We start from the raw sequence: 19,144 nt of genomic DNA, 5'->3' as shown, positions 1-19,144 counted from the left end.
GCGTGCAGCGTGGCCGCGGGAGGGGGGGAAGTATGCAGTTAGCAAGTTCAGAAGAGCAGTCAGCGTGAGAATAACGATAGAAGATAGAAAGAGAGGTAACATGGCGGCGGAATTTAAGAGGTAGAAGACTATCAGTAAAAGGAGAAGAGCTGATGAGACGAAAACTTGCTCATCCCTTCTGCCCACACCCTACACCTCCCCTACACCTCCTCACAACACTGTGGTGCACATACAACTCCTTCCTAACTGTATTAAGCTCCTTCTTAACTTTACTACACATAATTTACATATTATTTTCCAAGAAGTTACTAGGAGGTCCTTGTTTTCAGGCTGATTTTCTTTCATTGTTAAGTCCGTAAATTCCCGCCGCGGCGTATACCCAGCCGCGCGGAGGGCGAAATTCCCTGGAGACCCTTTGTTTTTTCCTCCCCTACCCGGCCGCGTGCATCCCCTAGAGGGAAGTCTAACGAGAACACCTGCCCGAGTCAGACAGGAGGGAGTTAATCGTTCCCACCTGACCTACTGCCACTCATTCTCTCTGAAGTTAAAAGGTAACAAAACATAACAAAATATAACAATAAAAGATATGGCTTCATCACTAAGCAAATGCCCCGGGTGTAAAGGACGATTCGCCCCACAATATTTTGATAAGGGGGCGGAGTCATGTAGACACTGTCAAATGGAAAAGAGGATCTCAGATTTAGAGAGTGGTTTATCCGAGTGCCTTACAGCCTTGAACCAACGTCCCCTTCTTCCCGCTCTCAACCCCGCTGTTTCTTCCTCTTCTTCATCTTCTTCTTCTTCTTCTTCTTTCTCTTCCTCTTCTTCTTCTTTGCCTTCCTCTTCTTCTTCTCTTACTCCGACTGCCTCCACCCCTTCTTCATCTCCCTCCTCCCTCTCCTCCACCCTCCCAGGGGTCCGGACGAGAGCCATGGCCCGCAAGGTCAGGTTTTCTTCTTGTTCTTCTTCTTCTTGTGTTACCGCTTCCACTGCGTGCCCATCCATCTCCTTCTCGTCCCCCCCGTCCTCCTTCTCCTCCTCCTCCTCCCCCCCCTCCTCGTTGTCCTCCTCCCCCTCCCCCTCCTCCTCTTCTCCTCCTCCTCTGCTTCTTCTTCTCCTTCTTCTTCTTCTTCTTCTTCTTCTTCTCCTTCTGCTTCCACCTCCGCTGCCTGCTCATCCATCTCCTCGTCCCCCTCGTCCTCCTCCTCCACTCCCTCCTCCTCCTCCTCTGCTTCTTCTTCTACGCCTTCTTCGTCTTCTTTTTCCTCTCATTCTTCCTCCTCCTCCTCCTCCTCCTCCTCCTCCTCATCATCATCATCATCATCATCATCATCATCATCTCCTTCTTCTTCTCCTGCTTCTTCTCCTTCTTCTTCTTCCTTCTCTTTACCTCCTGCTTCCTCCTCCTCCTCCTCCTTCTCCCCCCTAGCTTGCAGGCGTAGACGGAAGACCATCCTCCCAGCCGTCTCCTGTGAAGACGGATCACACTTCAACAGATCAAGGCTCAACACCAAGGTTAACATAAAACTGGTGGGTGACAGCATTGTTAGAGAACAACTGACTGAGTTCTGTGGACGAAGTATCAAGAACAGAAGACGCTACTGTATTCCTGGTGCAAAACTACAAGATATAGAAGAAGCGGTAGACCTCGTCTCAGACCGCACGGAACAGGACACACTCTTTGTTTTGCACGCTGGCACGAACAACGTTCAAACAATGCCCACGGAGGAAATTATAGCTGACTACCGACGAGTAATCCGCCGCTTCAAGGAAAAGTCACGCCACATCATTGTCTCCGGGATTCTTCCGAGAATCAACGCCTTCACAGGCTTCCACAGAAAGGCGTCGAACATCAACAACAGATTGAAGCACCTCTGCCAGGACGAGGAAGTTTCGTTCACAAGTCAGTGGGATGATTTCTATGATATCCCCGACCTTTTGCGTCCTGACGGTCTTCACCTCAATGCGATTGGCTCAGCACGGCTTGGTAGGTTGCTGAACGAGGAGGTATTTTTGTACTCAAAAAACTCCGAGCGCGGGAGGGGCACCAAAGTATCGTAAACAACCAACAAGTAGGGACCGCTCATTACACACCAAGGCCCCCAACAGAAAACACAAGCAGACACCAGACTACTGTGCCTCGAAGCGTTGAAGTCAAGAAGGACATTTCTGTCCTATACACCAACGCGCGGAGCTTAATACCCAAACGGGATGAGTTACTTGCCTATGTTGACGTAGGAAGTCCGGACGTGATTGCCATCACCGAAACGTGGGCCACCTCTGACCACCTAATGACCGAATTCTCAATTCCGGGATACGAGAGCTTCTACAAAAACAGACTTCACAAGAAAGGAGGTGGTGTTATCTGTTACGTCAAGAACAAATACCCTGCCGTGGAAGTAACCAAAGGAGACTCAGAGAAATATGACACTGTATATGTTGAACTAGAGACTAGCAAGCACAACAAAATAACGATTGGAACCGTTTACAGACCTCCAAAGCAACAAGCAGCGGACGACGAAGCGCTGTACGAGGAAATTCACACCATAACACAAAACAAACAGTCGGTCATTATCGGGGACTTTAACTGTTCCAACATTGACTGGACCACGATGATTGGAGATCGGGAGGGTAACAGATTGCTCGAAATGTTAGAGGACACTTTTCTTACTCAGATTGTTACCCAACCGACAAGGGAAAATAACTTATTAGACCTAGTACTCGTGAGTGATTCAGATCTCACACGTGAATGTCAAGTCGGCGAAAAACTGGATGGTTGCGACCATCACCTAATTCGCCTAAAGATCAGAACAGACCATGAACTCACCGAAAACACGTCCAAGATTCCAGACTACAATAAAGCCAATTTTAACTTCGCTCGTGAGCTGCTAACCCAGACAACTTGGGAACCCATGAACCTCACTCCGGTGGACGGCGCGTGGAACGGCTTTAAGAACAAACTCCTGGAGGTAGAGAGAACGACTGTTCCCATGAAGACAAGGAGAACAAATAATGCCACAAGGATACCATGGATGTCTACCCAAGTTCGACGGGCTATTAATTTGAAGAAGAGAAAATACAACTTGCTAAAGGAAAACAGCACTGACGAGGCACGCGAACAGTACCATCAAAGCCTCAGAGCTTGCAGAACACTCATTCGCCAGCGTAAACGCGACTATGAAAAGCAAATTGCACGCGAAGCCAAGTCCAACCCGAAAAAAGTTATTCATGTATATAAGAACCAAAAAGTAGACAAAAAGCAATATCGGTCCCCTAAAAGATGAAAGTGACGTACTAACACAGGACAGTAGACAAATGGTCGAAATCCTAAACAGGAACTTCGCGCCTGTGTTCACGGTCGAGAATACCCAGTCCGTACCCGAGAGCCCTTCCCCACCGATGGGAATCACTCCCCTAGAAATTGGCACAATCGACGAACGGGATGTGAAAAAGTACCTAGACAAACTCGAGACAAACAAGTCTACCGGACCCGACGACTTGTCACCCAGGCTGCTCAAGGAACTCAAGCAGCAAATCCTCAAGCCACTCACCGCCATCTACAATCTGTCACTACAACAAAACAAAGTCCCGAAAGACTGGAAACAAGCGAACGTAACTCCGATCTACAAAAAGGGAGACAAAAGTGTGGCCCTAAACTACAGACCAATCAGCTTGACCTCAGTGTCGGGAAAAATCCTCGAGAAGATCATCAGAGACAAACTCGTTAGGTTCCTTGAAGACAACATCATTTCCGATGTTAAGCACGTTTCAGGAACAAGCGCTCATGCTTAACCAATTTACTGGACTTCTTCCAAGGTATCTATGAAAACTGGGATAATCATATCCCCAGTGATGTTATATATCTAGACTTTCAGAAAGCCTTTGACAAAGTGCCACATGAAAGACTCCTCAAGAAACTTAAGTCGGCGGGTTTAGGCGACGATCTGACAGCGTGGATCAAAGACTGGCTCACTGAAAGAAAACTACGAGTTGTACTCAACGGACAGGCCTCCGAGTGGCTCCCGGTCACAAGTGGAGTGCCACAGGGGTCAGTGCTGGGACCCATACTTTTCATCATATATATCAACGACCTAGAACTAGGATTAAAATCCAATCTTTCAAAATTTGCCGACGACACAAAGGTGGGTTGGAAGGGCCTCACGACGGCAGACTGCGAAATTATCCAGAGAGACCTGGACCAGATCACTCGTTGGTCAGAAAAATGGCAGATGTCCTTCAACACTACCAAATGTAAAGTAATGCATATCGGATCCAGAAACAGCAACCACATATACCACATGGGTGGCGAACCACTACATGCTGTGCATGAGGAAAGAGACCTCGGGGTCACCATCAGCACAGTGACTTGAAACAAACAAAACACTGCAAGTCCGCCTGTAGGAAAGCCAATACAATGCTTGGGTTCATATCGAGGAACTTCGAATACAAGACGCCGGGAGTTATGTTATCCTTGTATAATTTGCTGGTAAGGCCCCACCTGGAATACGCCGTGCAATTCTGGTCTCCTAATTACAGGAAAGACATTGAATTGCTTGAGAGAGTACAGCGCCGCGCCACGAAGATGATACCATTACTGAGGACGAAACCCTATGAAGAACGACTCGAGCGACTCAACCTCTTCACGTTGGAAAAGAGACGACTGCGGGGAGACATAATACAAGTCTTGAAGTACCTGAACAAGCTCAGCAACGTTGATCAATCCAAACTCTTCACGCTACAAACTAACCTGAGAACAAGAAACAACGGAAAAACAATTCAAGCAAAGCGATGCAATACCGACATCGGCAGGAGTTATTTCTCGAATTGAGTTGTTCGCCACTGGAACAGCCTTCTTGCAGAAGTGGTTAGCGCAGAGACCATCAACTCCTTCAAGAAACGCATTGATCGCCACTTTGTTGCAACGGGTGTGAACTGAACGTTCCCAAGAGTAGGTACACAAGTGCTTTAATCCTTCCCTGCAAGCCACTCCTATGGCAAACGGATTGATTAAATCACTGAACGCAGGCAGCCTAGTAATGAGCCAACAGGCTTTCTGTTGCCTGCTAGTCCACGTTTCCATGTTTCCTCTTCTTCTTCTTCTTCTTCTTCCTCCTGCTCCTCCTCTTCCTCCTCCTCCTCTTCCTCCTCCTCCTTTTATACATTTATACGCAAAGAAAAATGTTGTAACTCACGACCTTCAATCGATTTGATATTTTAAAGGAGAAAGTTGAAAAGGAACACGAAACTCGGTTGATTGGCGATTCAATGATCAGAGGTCAGTTAACAGAATTTTGCGGTCGTCCTTCATATGAGAAACGTAAGCGCATGTGTTTTCCCGGTATAGGTGTAGATGGCATCACTGCGGCGCGCGACGATGTTATGACCGGCTCAGACCAAAACTCACTGTTCGTCATCCATGTCGGAACGAGCGAAGCAAAGGCCAATCGTTCAGAAGAATTAATGGAAAAGTATCGTAGACTGATCCGACAATTCAAGGAAAAAACAAACAACATGATGATATCTGGTATCCTCCCGCGGATGAGAGAAAGTAACGCCTTTTACAGTAAAGCTTTCAGCACTAACAACCGAATAAAGTCATTATGTGCTCAAGAATATGTCGAGTTCGTGAACTTTTGGAATAACTTCTATGGTGCAAATGAGTTGTATGAACGTGATGGTGTGCACCTAATTCCCGTCGAGGCGGCTAGACTTGGAAGACCTCTTAGTGAGCAGGTGTCACTTAAAAAAAAAAAAAAAAAAAAAAAAAAAAAAAAAAACAGCGAACCCCGACAGAGAGCGCCACGTAAACAATCAAAGGACCAACAACCAATCCCACCGTAACCATATAAACGCGTGTTACGTAAACGCCCGCCGCATTCGAAATGAATTCATAGACATGGAAGAACATGCTGCAACGGAAAATTTCCACATTATCGCCGTCGCGTAGTCTTGGTTGAATACAAATAACAGAGATTTTATTGCGGAATTTAACTTACCCGGCTATTCAATTTTTCTTTGCGACAGAGAAAACAGAGTTGGTGGTGGCGTAATCTAATATATTCGTGCTGGTTTAAATCCACGTGTTATCAATGTAGAAAGAATAAATAGTATAGACACCATTTTCGTAGAAATTAAAAACCGTTCAAGTAAATTAGTTATTGGCATAGTTTATAGACCTCCAAAACAAGTAATGAAAATAGACAAAGAACTGTTCGAACAAATTTCTAACATATGCAATCAATTTGAAACCGTAATTATGAGAGACTTTAACTTACCAGTAAAGAGTTTGGGAGACACGTTAAATATACACTCAGGTCACGATCTGTACAGTAACTTATTAGAAAGTGCGCTTTATCAGCATGTGCATAAACCAACTCGCGAAAATAACATCCTCGAGCTAGTTCTCACAACTAAAGAAAGCCTAGTTAATGATCTCCATGTTGGTACAGAATTCAGCGACAGTGATCATCGAATGATTTCGTTTGAAATAAAAATAAAAGAGGACATGAAAACGAGTGAAGAAAGAATACCTCATTACCGACGTGCGGATTTTGACAAACTAAGAAATGTAATAGCGAATGCAGACTGGAGCGAAATTTCTGCAGCCTCAGATATAAATAAAGCTAGGAAAACACAGAAACTTTAAGTAGAGCCGTGAATTTATGCGTACTATTCCGTAAAAGACGACCAACAGCCAACTGGAAGCCTAAGTGGTGGAACAATCAACTCAAACGCCAAATTGAGAATAAAAATCTAGCGCGTCGCAAATACTTGATTACAAATAATGAAACAGATAACATTGAATTCCAAAGATAACGCCGATAAACAAAAAGAATCATACGTCTCAATAAAAGAAACCTTGAGTTTCATATTGCAAGCGCCAGCAAAACAAATCCTAAAGAATTTGTTTGCCTTCGTAAGAAATAAAAAAGTTCCCACCCCCAGTATTGGCCCAATAGCAACTGTAAATGGCAAATCCACGAATGCTGATCAAGAAATTATTTTTTTGCCTCCGTTTTACAGAAGAAATCTTATCCGAAAGGCAACTGGAAGCCCCTAGATATATTGATGACACATCCTTGAGTAGTATTAGCGACATTGTAGAAAGTGATATAGTACAAATTATCGATAATATTAGAGTAAGCAAAACGCCCGGCCCAGATAAAATATCCCCGCGTATTCTGAACGAGGCAAAACGTCAGATCAACAAGCCCCTCTTGAGCATATTCTCAAAGTCACTAAACACAGGAAATGTACCACTAGAATGGAAACTCGCTAAAGTAACTCCTATCTTTAAAGAGTGGACAAGTCCCAACCAGGTAATTATCGATATATCAGTCTAACGTCAATCGTGTGTAAAATTTTGGAGACTATTATTCGTGGAAAATTGGTAAAGTTTTTTTAAGATAACAGACTAATTAAGGATTCGTAACATGGTTTTCGAAACAAACGTTCCTGTTTGACTAACCTTCTCGATTTCTTCAACTACATCCTTAATGTGTACGATTAAAGTCAATCAGTAGACACTGTATATTTGGACTTTCAGATTTGACAAAGTCCCTCACAACCGCCTCCTTAGTAAATTACAAGCTCACGGTATAATTGGTAATATTCATAAGTGGCTCAAAGACTGGCTTACCGACCGTAAACAGAGAGTTGCTATGAATGGTATATCATCTGACTGGCGAGATGTCAAAAGCGGTGTTCCACAGGGGTCGGTGTTGGGACCTATTCTGTTTTTAGTGTATGTTAATGACATTGACGAGGGGCTATCGTGTAAAATATCGAAAATTGCAGACGACACAAAAATAGCCAGCAGAGTCACTACGACAACGGATAAAGAACACTTCCAAGCTGATCTCGAACGCTTAAGCAGTTGGGCACGAACATGGCAAATGAATTTCAATATTGAAAAGTGCAAGGTTATGCATATCGGAATCAACAACGATCGTATTCATTATCAAATTAACGGAGTGCAACTCTCTGAAGCCAACAAAGAAAAAGAGCTTGGAGTAATAATTTCGAACGATCTTAAACCGAGTCAACATTACAAAGGAGTAGTAAAAACTGCCAACAAACTGATCGGCTTTGTTGGTCGTACATTTGAACACATATCAAAAAAAGTAATATTGACACTGTACAATTCGTTAGTTCGCCCACATCTTGACTATTGCGTTCAGTTTTGGTCTCCCTATTACAGAAAAGATATAGATAAACTCGAGAGGGTGAAGCGTCGAGCAACTAAAATGATCCCTAGACTGCGAAACAAACCGTACGGAGACAAGCTTAAAGAACTGAACTTATTCAGCTTATCAAAGCGCAAGCTAAGAGGTGACCTTATAGAAGTGTTTAAAATTTTCAAGGGATTCGATAACGTTAATGTTCATGATTATTTTAGTCTCTCAATCAAGTGTAACAAGAAACAATGGATACAAAATAACGAGGAAGCGTTTCAACTCAAATGAATAAAAACACTTCTTCTTAACCGTGTCATCAATGTATGCATGGAATGGTTTGCCTCAAAACGGCGTCGAAAGCGAAACTATTAGCACGTTCAAAAACCGACGACAAATATTTAGAAGGTAACCCGAACATCCGCTATTTTGCTCCGGTCTAACAGAAAGTAGTGTTAGCTTAGTTGTCGTGTATGATCTTCCTTCTGTCCATGTAAAATTCCATTGTAGTTTTTCTATACTACATGGTATTCTTCCTTTTCGTGCCAGCCTTGGCTGGAGGGAGTGGTGGGAGGGGAGGAGCCTTCACCTTTGCTGTCCTGTGTCTCTGACTCGTAGATTAGAGTAGATGGTAGCAACAACAAACAGCCTAGTTAGGGTCAATAGGTCTGTTGCTGTTTGCTTTTCCTTTGTACTCCTCCTCGTTGATTTCAGCCTTCTTTTTCTTTCACATTTTTCTGACTCAAGCATTCCTCCTCCTCACCCCGTACCTCCGCCCATCTTGTGTTGTTACATAAAAGGAATTAGAAAAATCATGAGTATATCGGTCCCTTAAACCCCGCCACTCTTCCTTCGTTTTCTCTATGGTCCACACGGCGAATTTTCTTTTCTCGTGCAACTCACTGAACTTTACCGCGTCGCCGACAACATTCAAATTTCCATCAACCCCCCCCCTCCCCCCCCCTCCCCAACGACACGCTCACTTTGTGTGTTTCTCGCCAAAACGTGCGTAGTTGTGAGCAAAGACACGCGATGTGCAGGACGGAACGATGTTACTGCTGGCACAGAAGTAGGTGAAGGCAGGGAGTCTGGGGTGGAGACGTGCTGATGTTTGTGCAAGGGAATGAGAGGTTGATGATGATGATGATGTGGGTGGTTTGTCAAGCAGTGGTGTGGGGGTCAAGGGAGGTAATTTTGTGTGGGGTTAATGTTTCGGAAGGATTTATCGGAGAAAGTTTGAGATAGCAAAGTGTCGTGTGAGTTTATGGGTAATGCTCAGGCCGTACATGAAGACATAAGGATAACTACTCAATGGAAGTTATGTCTTCACTTCAGAAAACCTTAGCAATGGTAGTATGTGAGCCCAGAGAGTGCATATCAGGTCACAACAAGTGCTTCTTCGGGCCATCCCTCCCCACCCAGCCTCCAGGCCGGGACACGGAGGCTGCAATCTGGACTCTGAAGGCACGGGGGTAAGGATGACCCGACCGACCTCTGCTCCGACAACGGTATGACAGTATGATGACCAAAGAAACCCAGGTCCTCCTTGAATCACAGGAAACGAACGACCTGTCACGCAGTTTTCGTCCGTCACAATTTCAGTTTTCCGAGGAAAGGACTAAAAATAACACAGGTCCTCCTTTACCTCCGTGACGCGAAGTGAAGGCCGCGTGTTTGATCTCCTTTTCAGCGGAGCGACGGGGATTATAAAAAAAAAAAGGTGAATTAGATGACATGAACATGTAAACCTTCTTCGGGAATACTTCCATGAGAGAGAGAGAGAGAGAGAGAGAGAGAGAGAGAGAGAGAGAGAGAGAGAGAGAGAGAGAGAGAGAGAGAGAGAGAGAGAGAGAAGCCAAGTCTGTTCCCTGTAATTACGGTTCCTTCGAGTTGGAACAATAGTTGGCATTGGTCGGGATCAGGATTATACTTTTCCTGAGTTGTCTCTCATACCCACCGGAAGAGACACTGAGGTTCTAGAACACCCTTCTCCATTTTTCCCTTTCTCCCTTGACCCTTTCATTTTCTTCATAGGTCTGCGCCTCCAACTTGCTTAAAATATTTATTCCCCTTTCCCTTTACTGCATTGCTTCTTTCTTTATCACCTATCACAGTCTATCCTCCGTTCTCCTATATGTTACCCTTTTTCTCCGTCCTGTTCAACCCCCCGTCCCATTCAGAGCGTAATCTCCATTGACCTCTCACACCCCTCCTTGCCCCACCACCACCCACTATATCACCACCCTCTCCCTCCCTTGCAGGCACTCTTACAAGCATCAACACGCCTCCACCCCGGCCTCCCTACCTCCACCTCCTTCTGCCCCAGCTGTAGCATCGTTTCGCCTTGCATAACGCGCGAGTCTTTGTTCACAACTACGCAAATTTTTTGGGAAAGCAGCGTCAGCCCAGTGCCTTGTTAGGGGAGCCAGCCGGGAAAACTGTCGGCGACGCGGCAAAGTTCAAAGGAGCCTGAGCGGCCAGTCGTACGTGCACCGGGCAGCTCATTTTGACCGGTCGCCATATATCCTCCCCGTTCATGAATATATCGAGCCAACGCTGTAGTAATACCAGCTCCATATTGTTGTTTTGCCTCTGTGCAATATTACCAACACCTTAAACAACTTTAATGTCCAGTGCTATCGACAACCGAAATCCTCTTCCTACTATTCCAGCAGTATTAGTAACGCTAAACAGTCACATGCTATCTCCGCTGTATTACCAACACCCAAGCAGTCTGTTCCGATTTCTTGTGTTTTGCTTCCATCCCTGCACTGTTGCCAACACTCCAGGCACCTCATTCCCACTCCCTCCTCCTCCCCAGTGCGGCCCCTGGTGACGAGGATAGAGGCCCCGCCCAAGTGGCTTCGGGTGGGCCGCGAGTTCGATATCTCGTGCATCGTGGCGGGCAGCAGACCACACCCCAACGTGACCTGGACGCTTGGCACGCTCACCAGCCTTATACCCCTGCAAGCCGAGGTAAGCACGCCCCCCTGCCCCCTGCCTCCCTTCTCGTCCTGCCCACGCCCCTGTCGGCCGAGGTAAGCATTCCCCCCTGCCCCTCTGCCTCCCAGCTTGTCCTACCCACGCCCCTGCCGGCCGAGGTAAGCATTCCCCCCATGCCCCTCTGCCCCCCTGTGTCAAGGGTATACTAGGGTTTGGTTAGACATTATTAAATTTGTGGTGAAGGCGTGGACTCGAGGCGAAGACGACCCGGAACACATTCACCACGCCTGCAGGTAATCTCGTGGACCTCCTCCCGCGGCTGCTGGGCCTCAGAGTCGGGCATGTAAGAAAGATAACACACACCCAACTTAACCCTGCCCACGCCTCTTCTGTTCCCTCCCCCACGCCTCTTCCCTTACCCACACCTCTTATCTCCCCTCCCCACGCATCTTCTCTCCCCTCCTCCACGCCTCCTCTCTTTCCTCCCCCAAACCTCTTCCCTTCCCACCCCCACCTTTCTTCTCTTACTTTTCCCACGCCTCCTCTCTTCCTCACCCAACGCCTCTTCTCTTCCTTCCCCCACGCCTCTTCTCTTCCTTCCCCCACGCCTCCTCTCTTTCCTCCCCCACACCTCTTTCCTTCTCTCCCCCACGCCTCTTCCCTTCTCTTATATTTCCTCTTTTACTGCTCGCATGAAAGTCTAAATGGCAGAGTAAAAGGGGAGCTAATTAAGCATGATAATGTACTGACTTATATGAGCTGCCTTGTATAGGCCAACCGGCCTTTTGCAGACTCCTTACGTTCTTATGTTCTTATGTTCTTATACTTAAATATTTGTGTGTTATTGGGATTTTTGCAGGTGTCACTTTTTTTTTTACTCAGCATTTGTTTTTCACCAAGTAAAGTTTTTTTCTCATTTCCTTTTGCAACGAAGGAAAATGTAAAATATCCTGTATAATGCTCGTGTTCTCGGTAATATATTTATGTTTGAACCTCCACGAGTGTAGCGCTGTGCATATTTTTTTTTTTTTTTTACCGGCAACAAAATGTCCATGGAGTGCGAAAACGGTTTTCTTTATACAGCTCGTCATTTCTTCTTGCATTTATTTTTCCTCGTCACTCTCAACTCCCACATGAATTTCGCATAGTTTATTGAGGTGTTCTGCAGGTGCGCGCCGAGCCTCGCCCACACACCTGCCCTGAACGGAATGAAAGGAACAGGGAACTGAAAACACAGCCATTCCAGTGCGGGGTTACGCGGATATATTTTGTTCCCAAATTATTTTACCTCATTTTATTTGCATCAAAGCCTGACGTACCTATGTGTGTGTGTGTGTGTGTGTGTGTGTGTGTGTGTGTGTGTGTGTGTATCTAAAGGCGAGAGGAAACGAGATTGTCAGAAGAGATACATATATAAAGCGGGAAGGAGGGAGGGACAGTGAAATAGGTGGACGGGAGAGAGGGATGGAGGAAAGTAGGTAGGGAGACTTAGCATGAGAAAATCAGGTATACATAACTACGTAGGAAGAAAATGAGTGAAGGGTGGAGAGTCAAGAATATGAGAAAATGAAGATGAATGTGATGATAAAAAAAAAATTGAAGAGAAGGCCAAGTAAAATAAATGTTTGAGCTACGAGAAAATTGGAACTTAGAAGAGATAAGAGAGAGGAATATTAAAAAAGACGATCATAAAATCGGGAAACGGAATCATAGAAGCAAAAAAAGAGCAGAGAGCAGATAGAACAGTGTCGTGAGAGCAACGCAGGAATGAGTGATTGTAGGCATTAATGAAGAACGACGGAGTAAGAGGAACCAATCAAGAGTGGCAAAAGAAAGGAAAGAGAAAGACAGAGAATCACGATGAAAAAATCGGAAACTGAGAATAATTAGATCGAGCGAGTGAGAGAACTGAGAGAGAGAGAGAGAGAGAGAGAGAGAGAGAGAGAGAGAGAGAGAGAGAGAGAGAGAGAGAGAGAGAGAGAGAGAGAGAGAGAGGAAAGATATGAAAGAACAAAACAACCAACAGTGTTTAACGTTTATAGAATATACCGTGATGGAAGATAAACGAAAGTAAAGTGAGTTGTGAGGTAAATAATGGCATAACAATAGTTAAAACAATGCTGGCTGAGAGATTACAAAGAAAATTAATGAAAACGGGAAAATCCATTTGTGTAACTGTATGTAGCTACACCATGACAAATAACCAGACGAAGAAGAGTATTGCCCCGGAAGCCTCGGCACGAAGGTAATGTGAAGAAGTATACTGAAAATACAGGTAGATGTATACACGGATATACAAACACTCCACACTAGTGATATCAACGCCGCCAGCTGTGAATGGGTTATGTCAGTCCGTTAATTCACCCCACCACACACCTACTATCTACGCATACGCCTCGCCCATAAGCCTTACCGACACAGTGCACACAATGCAGTCACTCCTAAGTAGCCATCCTTGCACCGCCACACCTACACAGTCATACCTGTACAGAGTTACACCTACGTACACAAAGTTACACCTACGTACGTACACCTGTGAAGCAATGCAGGTAGATAATGTGAAATTCTATATTCTTATGCGTTATGAGAGATTATTACGACACACAGTATTTACAGCACGTGGTTTGTCTGTTGTTCGCGCGCACACACACACACACACACACACACACACACACACACACACACACACAGTTCAGTCTTCTCTCCGGTGTAATAATTCCCGGCTTGTTCTGACATCAAGTTATCACCAGCCTTGCTTGCCTCAGGACATCGGGGTTAGGTTTGCTTTGACTGAATCGTCTCGGGAATCAGTACTGAAGCTCACTCAGTCAGCGCGATTTGTTCACCACTCAGACAGTTTTGTAGAGAAGCACAGAAAGCCGAGGCACACGTGACGCTGTGAAATAGAAAGAAGGTGGGGGCAATGTATGCTGCCCCACTACTCTGGCGATGTTCCAGTGCATGACTAATGGACGACGGACATCGAGAAACAGAAGGAAAGGAATTAATGCATGTCAGTCCACTTATCTAGCGATGAAGTAGTGCATGATGAGCGTTTGAGGAATGTATGACAGTGGGTACAATGGGGAATTGGAGAGTATGGTGGTCCACCTGTGTAGCGATGTAGCAATGCATGATCAAGGTATGAGGAATGTATGACAGTGAGAATAATGGGGGATAGGAGGAATTGGAGATGAGGTATGTGTCCCATCTGTTTAGCGATGTAGCGATGCTTTACTAATTCACGAGTCTCGTGAACACCGCGTGGCGGTGGGCATAATGGAGGAGGGGCACCGAGTTATGTAAAGTTCAGATATTTGCTATAGTCTTTCATTTCATCTGTCCACCAACAAAGCAGGAATTTTGATAGATGTGGCACCTGCCCATTTCTAGTTCGTAAATACGTGAAAAATAACTGTTGCAATAGACATTCAAGCTTATTTTTCAGTAATATATTTTAATGTTTATATATGTAGACAAATAACAACTCGGCCGTTGTTTGCATCGATAACCTGACATACAAGCACACGAAAAGACAAGCTTGTATCAAATAACTTAGTCACATCATGCTCGAACGATCTTTGGTTTTCAAATTCAATGATGATAGCACATTTCAGGTATATTAAGAGACATCTGGCTTTGCAAGTGCAAATAAAAGGTATCTTAATAATTTACTGGATGTAAATAACGATTAATAATCGAAATAGCATGAAATAATAAAAGATAACTGTTGAATGCGATGCTAAACTATTTCACATATTAGGCTACCCATGTTATTTACACTCAACAAATCAAAATTCCTTATGTATAGACACTTGCTGAGTCGTTGGTTACTTTATGTACCTGAATGAGATGAAATATGAGTATCTGAAAGACTATAGATCGTTCGAGTATGATCAGACTACACTTTGATATACAAGTTGTTCCTTCGTATGCTTGTATGGTATAATATCGTGCAATTCTTCTGTTTGCGATTCATATAAGATGACTTGAGAGTTTTTTGTATACACAAATATTCAAATATATCACTGAAAATATAAAGTTGATCTTCACGCAATCACGAACTAACAATGCGCAGGCGCCACATCTACGTTCGCGAGTGGACAGACGGAATGAAGCAGACTATACACAGATTCATAACGCCCCAAGCCTCTTGACGTTTTCTCGCTTTAGTTCGTCCGGATATTGTACAAACCTGCAAATCCTTTTTACCTGTACAAAAAAAAAAAAACTACAACGCATTTAACCAACCAAAGGGGGGTCATACGCCCGGCGGCGCGTCGTTTCACTCACCCGCCGCCCACACTCCCGGCAGTCCTCCCGAAAAGCTCCCACGCAGCTGCCCTGTCCATCCCAAGTCCCTCCCGGCAGGATCGGCTGATTTGCCCCAACTATGAGTTACGTGGGCGTCCCCTTGGTCTCCTCCAGCCAGGGTTGCCTCGTACAGAAAGAACCCTGTGAGCAGGACCGATGTTCGGGAGGTGTGCCACGTGCCAATATAGCCGGAGTTGGCGTTCCCGGACTAAGCTTGTAACAGGTCTCGATTCAGTGTCATGGAGTTGTCACTGTTTCGACACGAAGTCGTTCCAGCGATACCACATGATCCTGCGAAGGCACATGGTACCACAGGCATCGACATGCCTCTCTGAGTCACTATTCAATGGCCATGTCTCACAGTCATACAGTAAGACACGGAGCACAAGCGACAAGCGAAAATTTGTCTGCCAGCATATATATATCGACAACACCATATACTCGTATTGAGCGAGTCCATAACACCGTGGGCCAGGCCAGTCCGTCGAGTGACTTCCGGTACGACCCACCATTCTTTTGCACTGCGCTACCAAGGTATGTGAAGCTTTTGATGACCTCGACATCCTTACCACATGCATGAACAGACTGAACTGTGTCATCCAGCAAGCCTCCAGACGACTGGAACTTGGTTGTGTCCCAGGAGACTTTCACTCCCATAAAGTAAATATTGACTTTACACTTATGTTCCTTATGTTTAGGGGAGGCGGTGGCTGAACGGATAGCGAGACGGCCCCTCGTACAGGAGGACGCGAGTTCAATCCCCGACCGGTGCCACCAAGCTGGAATTTTTCAGCCGCCGCCGAGTGGCTTAAAACTACCCACATGCTGTCCAGAAGACCATCTATCAACCCGGACTCTAGATTCTAGGATTAAAGATGAGCTCCGGGAGGCCAGCATGAGCCAATGCAAGATGGCGCTACTATAAACACTCGCCTGCGCCAGAACGGGCTGAGCCGACCATCAGGCCCCACCGGGAAGAAGCCTTGGACCGACCATCAGGATCCACCGGGAAGAAGCCTACCGACGCAATAGGCCAAGACGTAAAAAAATAAAAAAATAAAAAAAATAAAAATCAAATGTGCTCCTTAGCAACCTTTTTTTTTGGGGGGGTTACTTACGAGTATATTTCAGCCTGCAGGGCTTTGTTCTCTTTAGCTTGTTTTTTTACGCTATCCCTGAATATTTTGTTTCCCTGTTTCAACCTGGAGTTCATGGTCCACATAAATCTACACTGCACTAGACGTAACGTATATACACATACGGGCAATAAAATTCTCCATCAGTCTGTGAGCACAAACAGATGTAGGCAAAATAGTTCCGAAACAGAAAACTCATTACACATTATTAGTTTCCCTCATTTTCCATCATCATCTGCCATTACTGTAACAGTCCACTGCAAGACAAAAGCCTTTACCAAACACCTCTACCTAGCTTCTAGAATTTCTTGATTGTCACTATGTAGCTTTAATTGCTTCTTATCACATGTACGCATGGTATGAGCTGCTCCAATCTATTTCCTGCTCTTAATCGTCATTTCATTCAAATATAGTAAGTTCCGTTCTGTATTGCTGTCAGGTGCAATTTTCAATCACACCAAACTATAGAGCATAATAATAAAACTATAAATCTTCCATAAAAAAAAAAAGAAAACTTGAGGGGGGAGGCACCGCCAAAATTGGGTATTTTTTCGCTATTCCAGATAAGTTATTAAAGTTATTCCGAAAAATAGCTGAACATGTCACACGTTCTCTGTGAAAGTTTGGCAGCTGTACGATAATTATTTCCCTTTCAAATAAACAGAATTGTATTACTAATCTTGAGGTCCCCCCTGCAGAAACCTCCGTTTTCTATTGAATATTCATCGATGTTTCATTTTGCCTCTTCAGATGTACTACATGAAGGCCATCAAAAGATAATGAGAACAAAACTGTCAATTATGAGATTTGACATAATGGCTTCCTACTTCCATGCTATTGAGTCCGATGAATTTCCTAGACGTCACAAATTATGTCCTAGAAGTGAAGACTCATGGTGCTTTTATATGAGAGCACAAGCAAAAGGAGAAACTCCACGTTCACATTCTGAAAAGCAACCATTTCTCAGCAGAATTCCTAAGGAAAACCGTGTTCAAATATTGAAGATTTACAGTGACCTGACATCAACATAACTGCTAGAAAGATGTCTCATGGGGCGTACACAATACCCAAATGAAAGCCTGCACTCCAAACTGTGGACAAAATGCAGCAAGACCAAGTTTGCTGGAATAAAAAGAGTTAACTTCCTGGCAAAAACTACCATCTTAGACCATAACTTCGGATACAGAGATGTATCCCTTTTGATTCCCCTTGTGTTTGGTGTATCTGAAAATACTTTGGCAGGTTTGAACACCCAGGAAAAGAAAAGGAGAAGCCCAAATGAAAAGAAAATGACGACAAAGAAGAAACAGGAGGCATCCACAGAACACTACAACCCCCCCCCCCACACACACACACACACACATACACACACACACACACACTTATGCTAGGCGGTGCCTCCCCTTAATGGTACAGTAAAACTACAATTAATAGGTGAAATTTATTCAACCTTTGTTTGTTCCCCTAACTTTTTTAATTACCACCGCAGAATATCTACTTGTTAACCTATCATATAGGAGGCGACATAGGCATACTTACAATGTTTTCAGTATCCTTCATCGGATACTTCGCTTCAGTGTCACCTACTTACACTGTGTTACCAGTGGGGTGGTTAAATGGAAGGAGGGCACACACACACACCGCGCGCGCGCTCGCGGCATTACGCAGTAAATCTTACTTTCCACTTCAAGATGTTTGGGACAAAGGACGAAGGAGGAGTAGGTAGAGGAGAAGGAGAAGAAGGAGGAGGAGGAGGAGGAGGAGGAGGAGGAGGAGGACAGGAAGGAACAGGGAGGGAAGGAATCGCAAGCGAAATAGGAGAAAAAAATGGAAGTGGAAACGTTGGTGGAAAAACAGCGAGACAAACTGGTGAAGGATGAAGAGGAGGAAAAATGAGTTAGGGAGGAGGCGCGGCGTAGAACATAGCGAAGGGATAACTGCTGCTTTCCTGATGATCTATCGTCTGGTGAGAATTACTCGGTGCGGGCTTTTATCACCTGCGTTTACACTGATGACACACGGAACAAGAGGTGGAATATAGCAGGCCGGGGGGGAAGCGAAGGTAAGGTAAGGTAAGGTTTTTAATGCGGTGGGGTTGAGTAAATGGTTGAATGTATTTGCTCGTGTGTAGGGGGGGGACAGGCTTCTATGCACCCAAAGTCTAATTATAACAAGTCTGGTCAATTCCATTGAAAATCTCGTCAGATTCGCGCAATGACGTCACGCTGCCTTCAAAGGCGGGGTCCGTTACATGGGACCAAGTCAGTTTGCAACGAGACGTTGCTGGGCACACAGCCTTTAAACCCTGTCCTGCACAACAGGTTCCCCTCTGTAAGTGTCCACTACTGCAAACCTGGCTGAATTCTTCAGTATGGGAATCACTCTAGAACTTTTCGGTGCTAATTTGACAATAAAAAATGTCAAAGTCTCACTTTTACTCTTATTTAACCTGAGACTCCCATATCGTTCTCCATGTTATTAGCCTATCACTGCATCAGCTTCACAAGTTGTGATATAGCCATATAAATGGTTATTATTCCACTAGTAGCAAGCAAACAGGAAAGACTGGAATACAGA

General features: G+C 44.9%; 1 protein-coding gene across 1 annotated transcript in view; it reads left to right on the top strand.

Annotated features, from left to right (window-relative positions):
* Positions 1 to 19,144, top strand: part of LOC126995289 (kin of IRRE-like protein 2) — a 251,711-nt gene that overhangs the window by 168,166 nt on the left and 64,401 nt on the right. The window contains exon 6 of the mRNA XM_050854778.1: positions 10,996 to 11,150. Within this exon, the coding sequence (XP_050710735.1) occupies positions 10,996 to 11,150 (155 nt within the window). The remainder of the gene's footprint in view (positions 1 to 10,995; positions 11,151 to 19,144) is intronic.

Source organism: Eriocheir sinensis, chromosome 7 (genome assembly GCF_024679095.1).
Source record: "Eriocheir sinensis breed Jianghai 21 chromosome 7, ASM2467909v1, whole genome shotgun sequence".
Lineage (NCBI taxonomy): Eukaryota > Metazoa > Arthropoda > Malacostraca > Decapoda > Varunidae > Eriocheir > Eriocheir sinensis.
The sequence above is the reverse complement of the archived record's forward strand: the minus strand, read 5'-3'. Positions and strand labels throughout refer to the sequence as shown.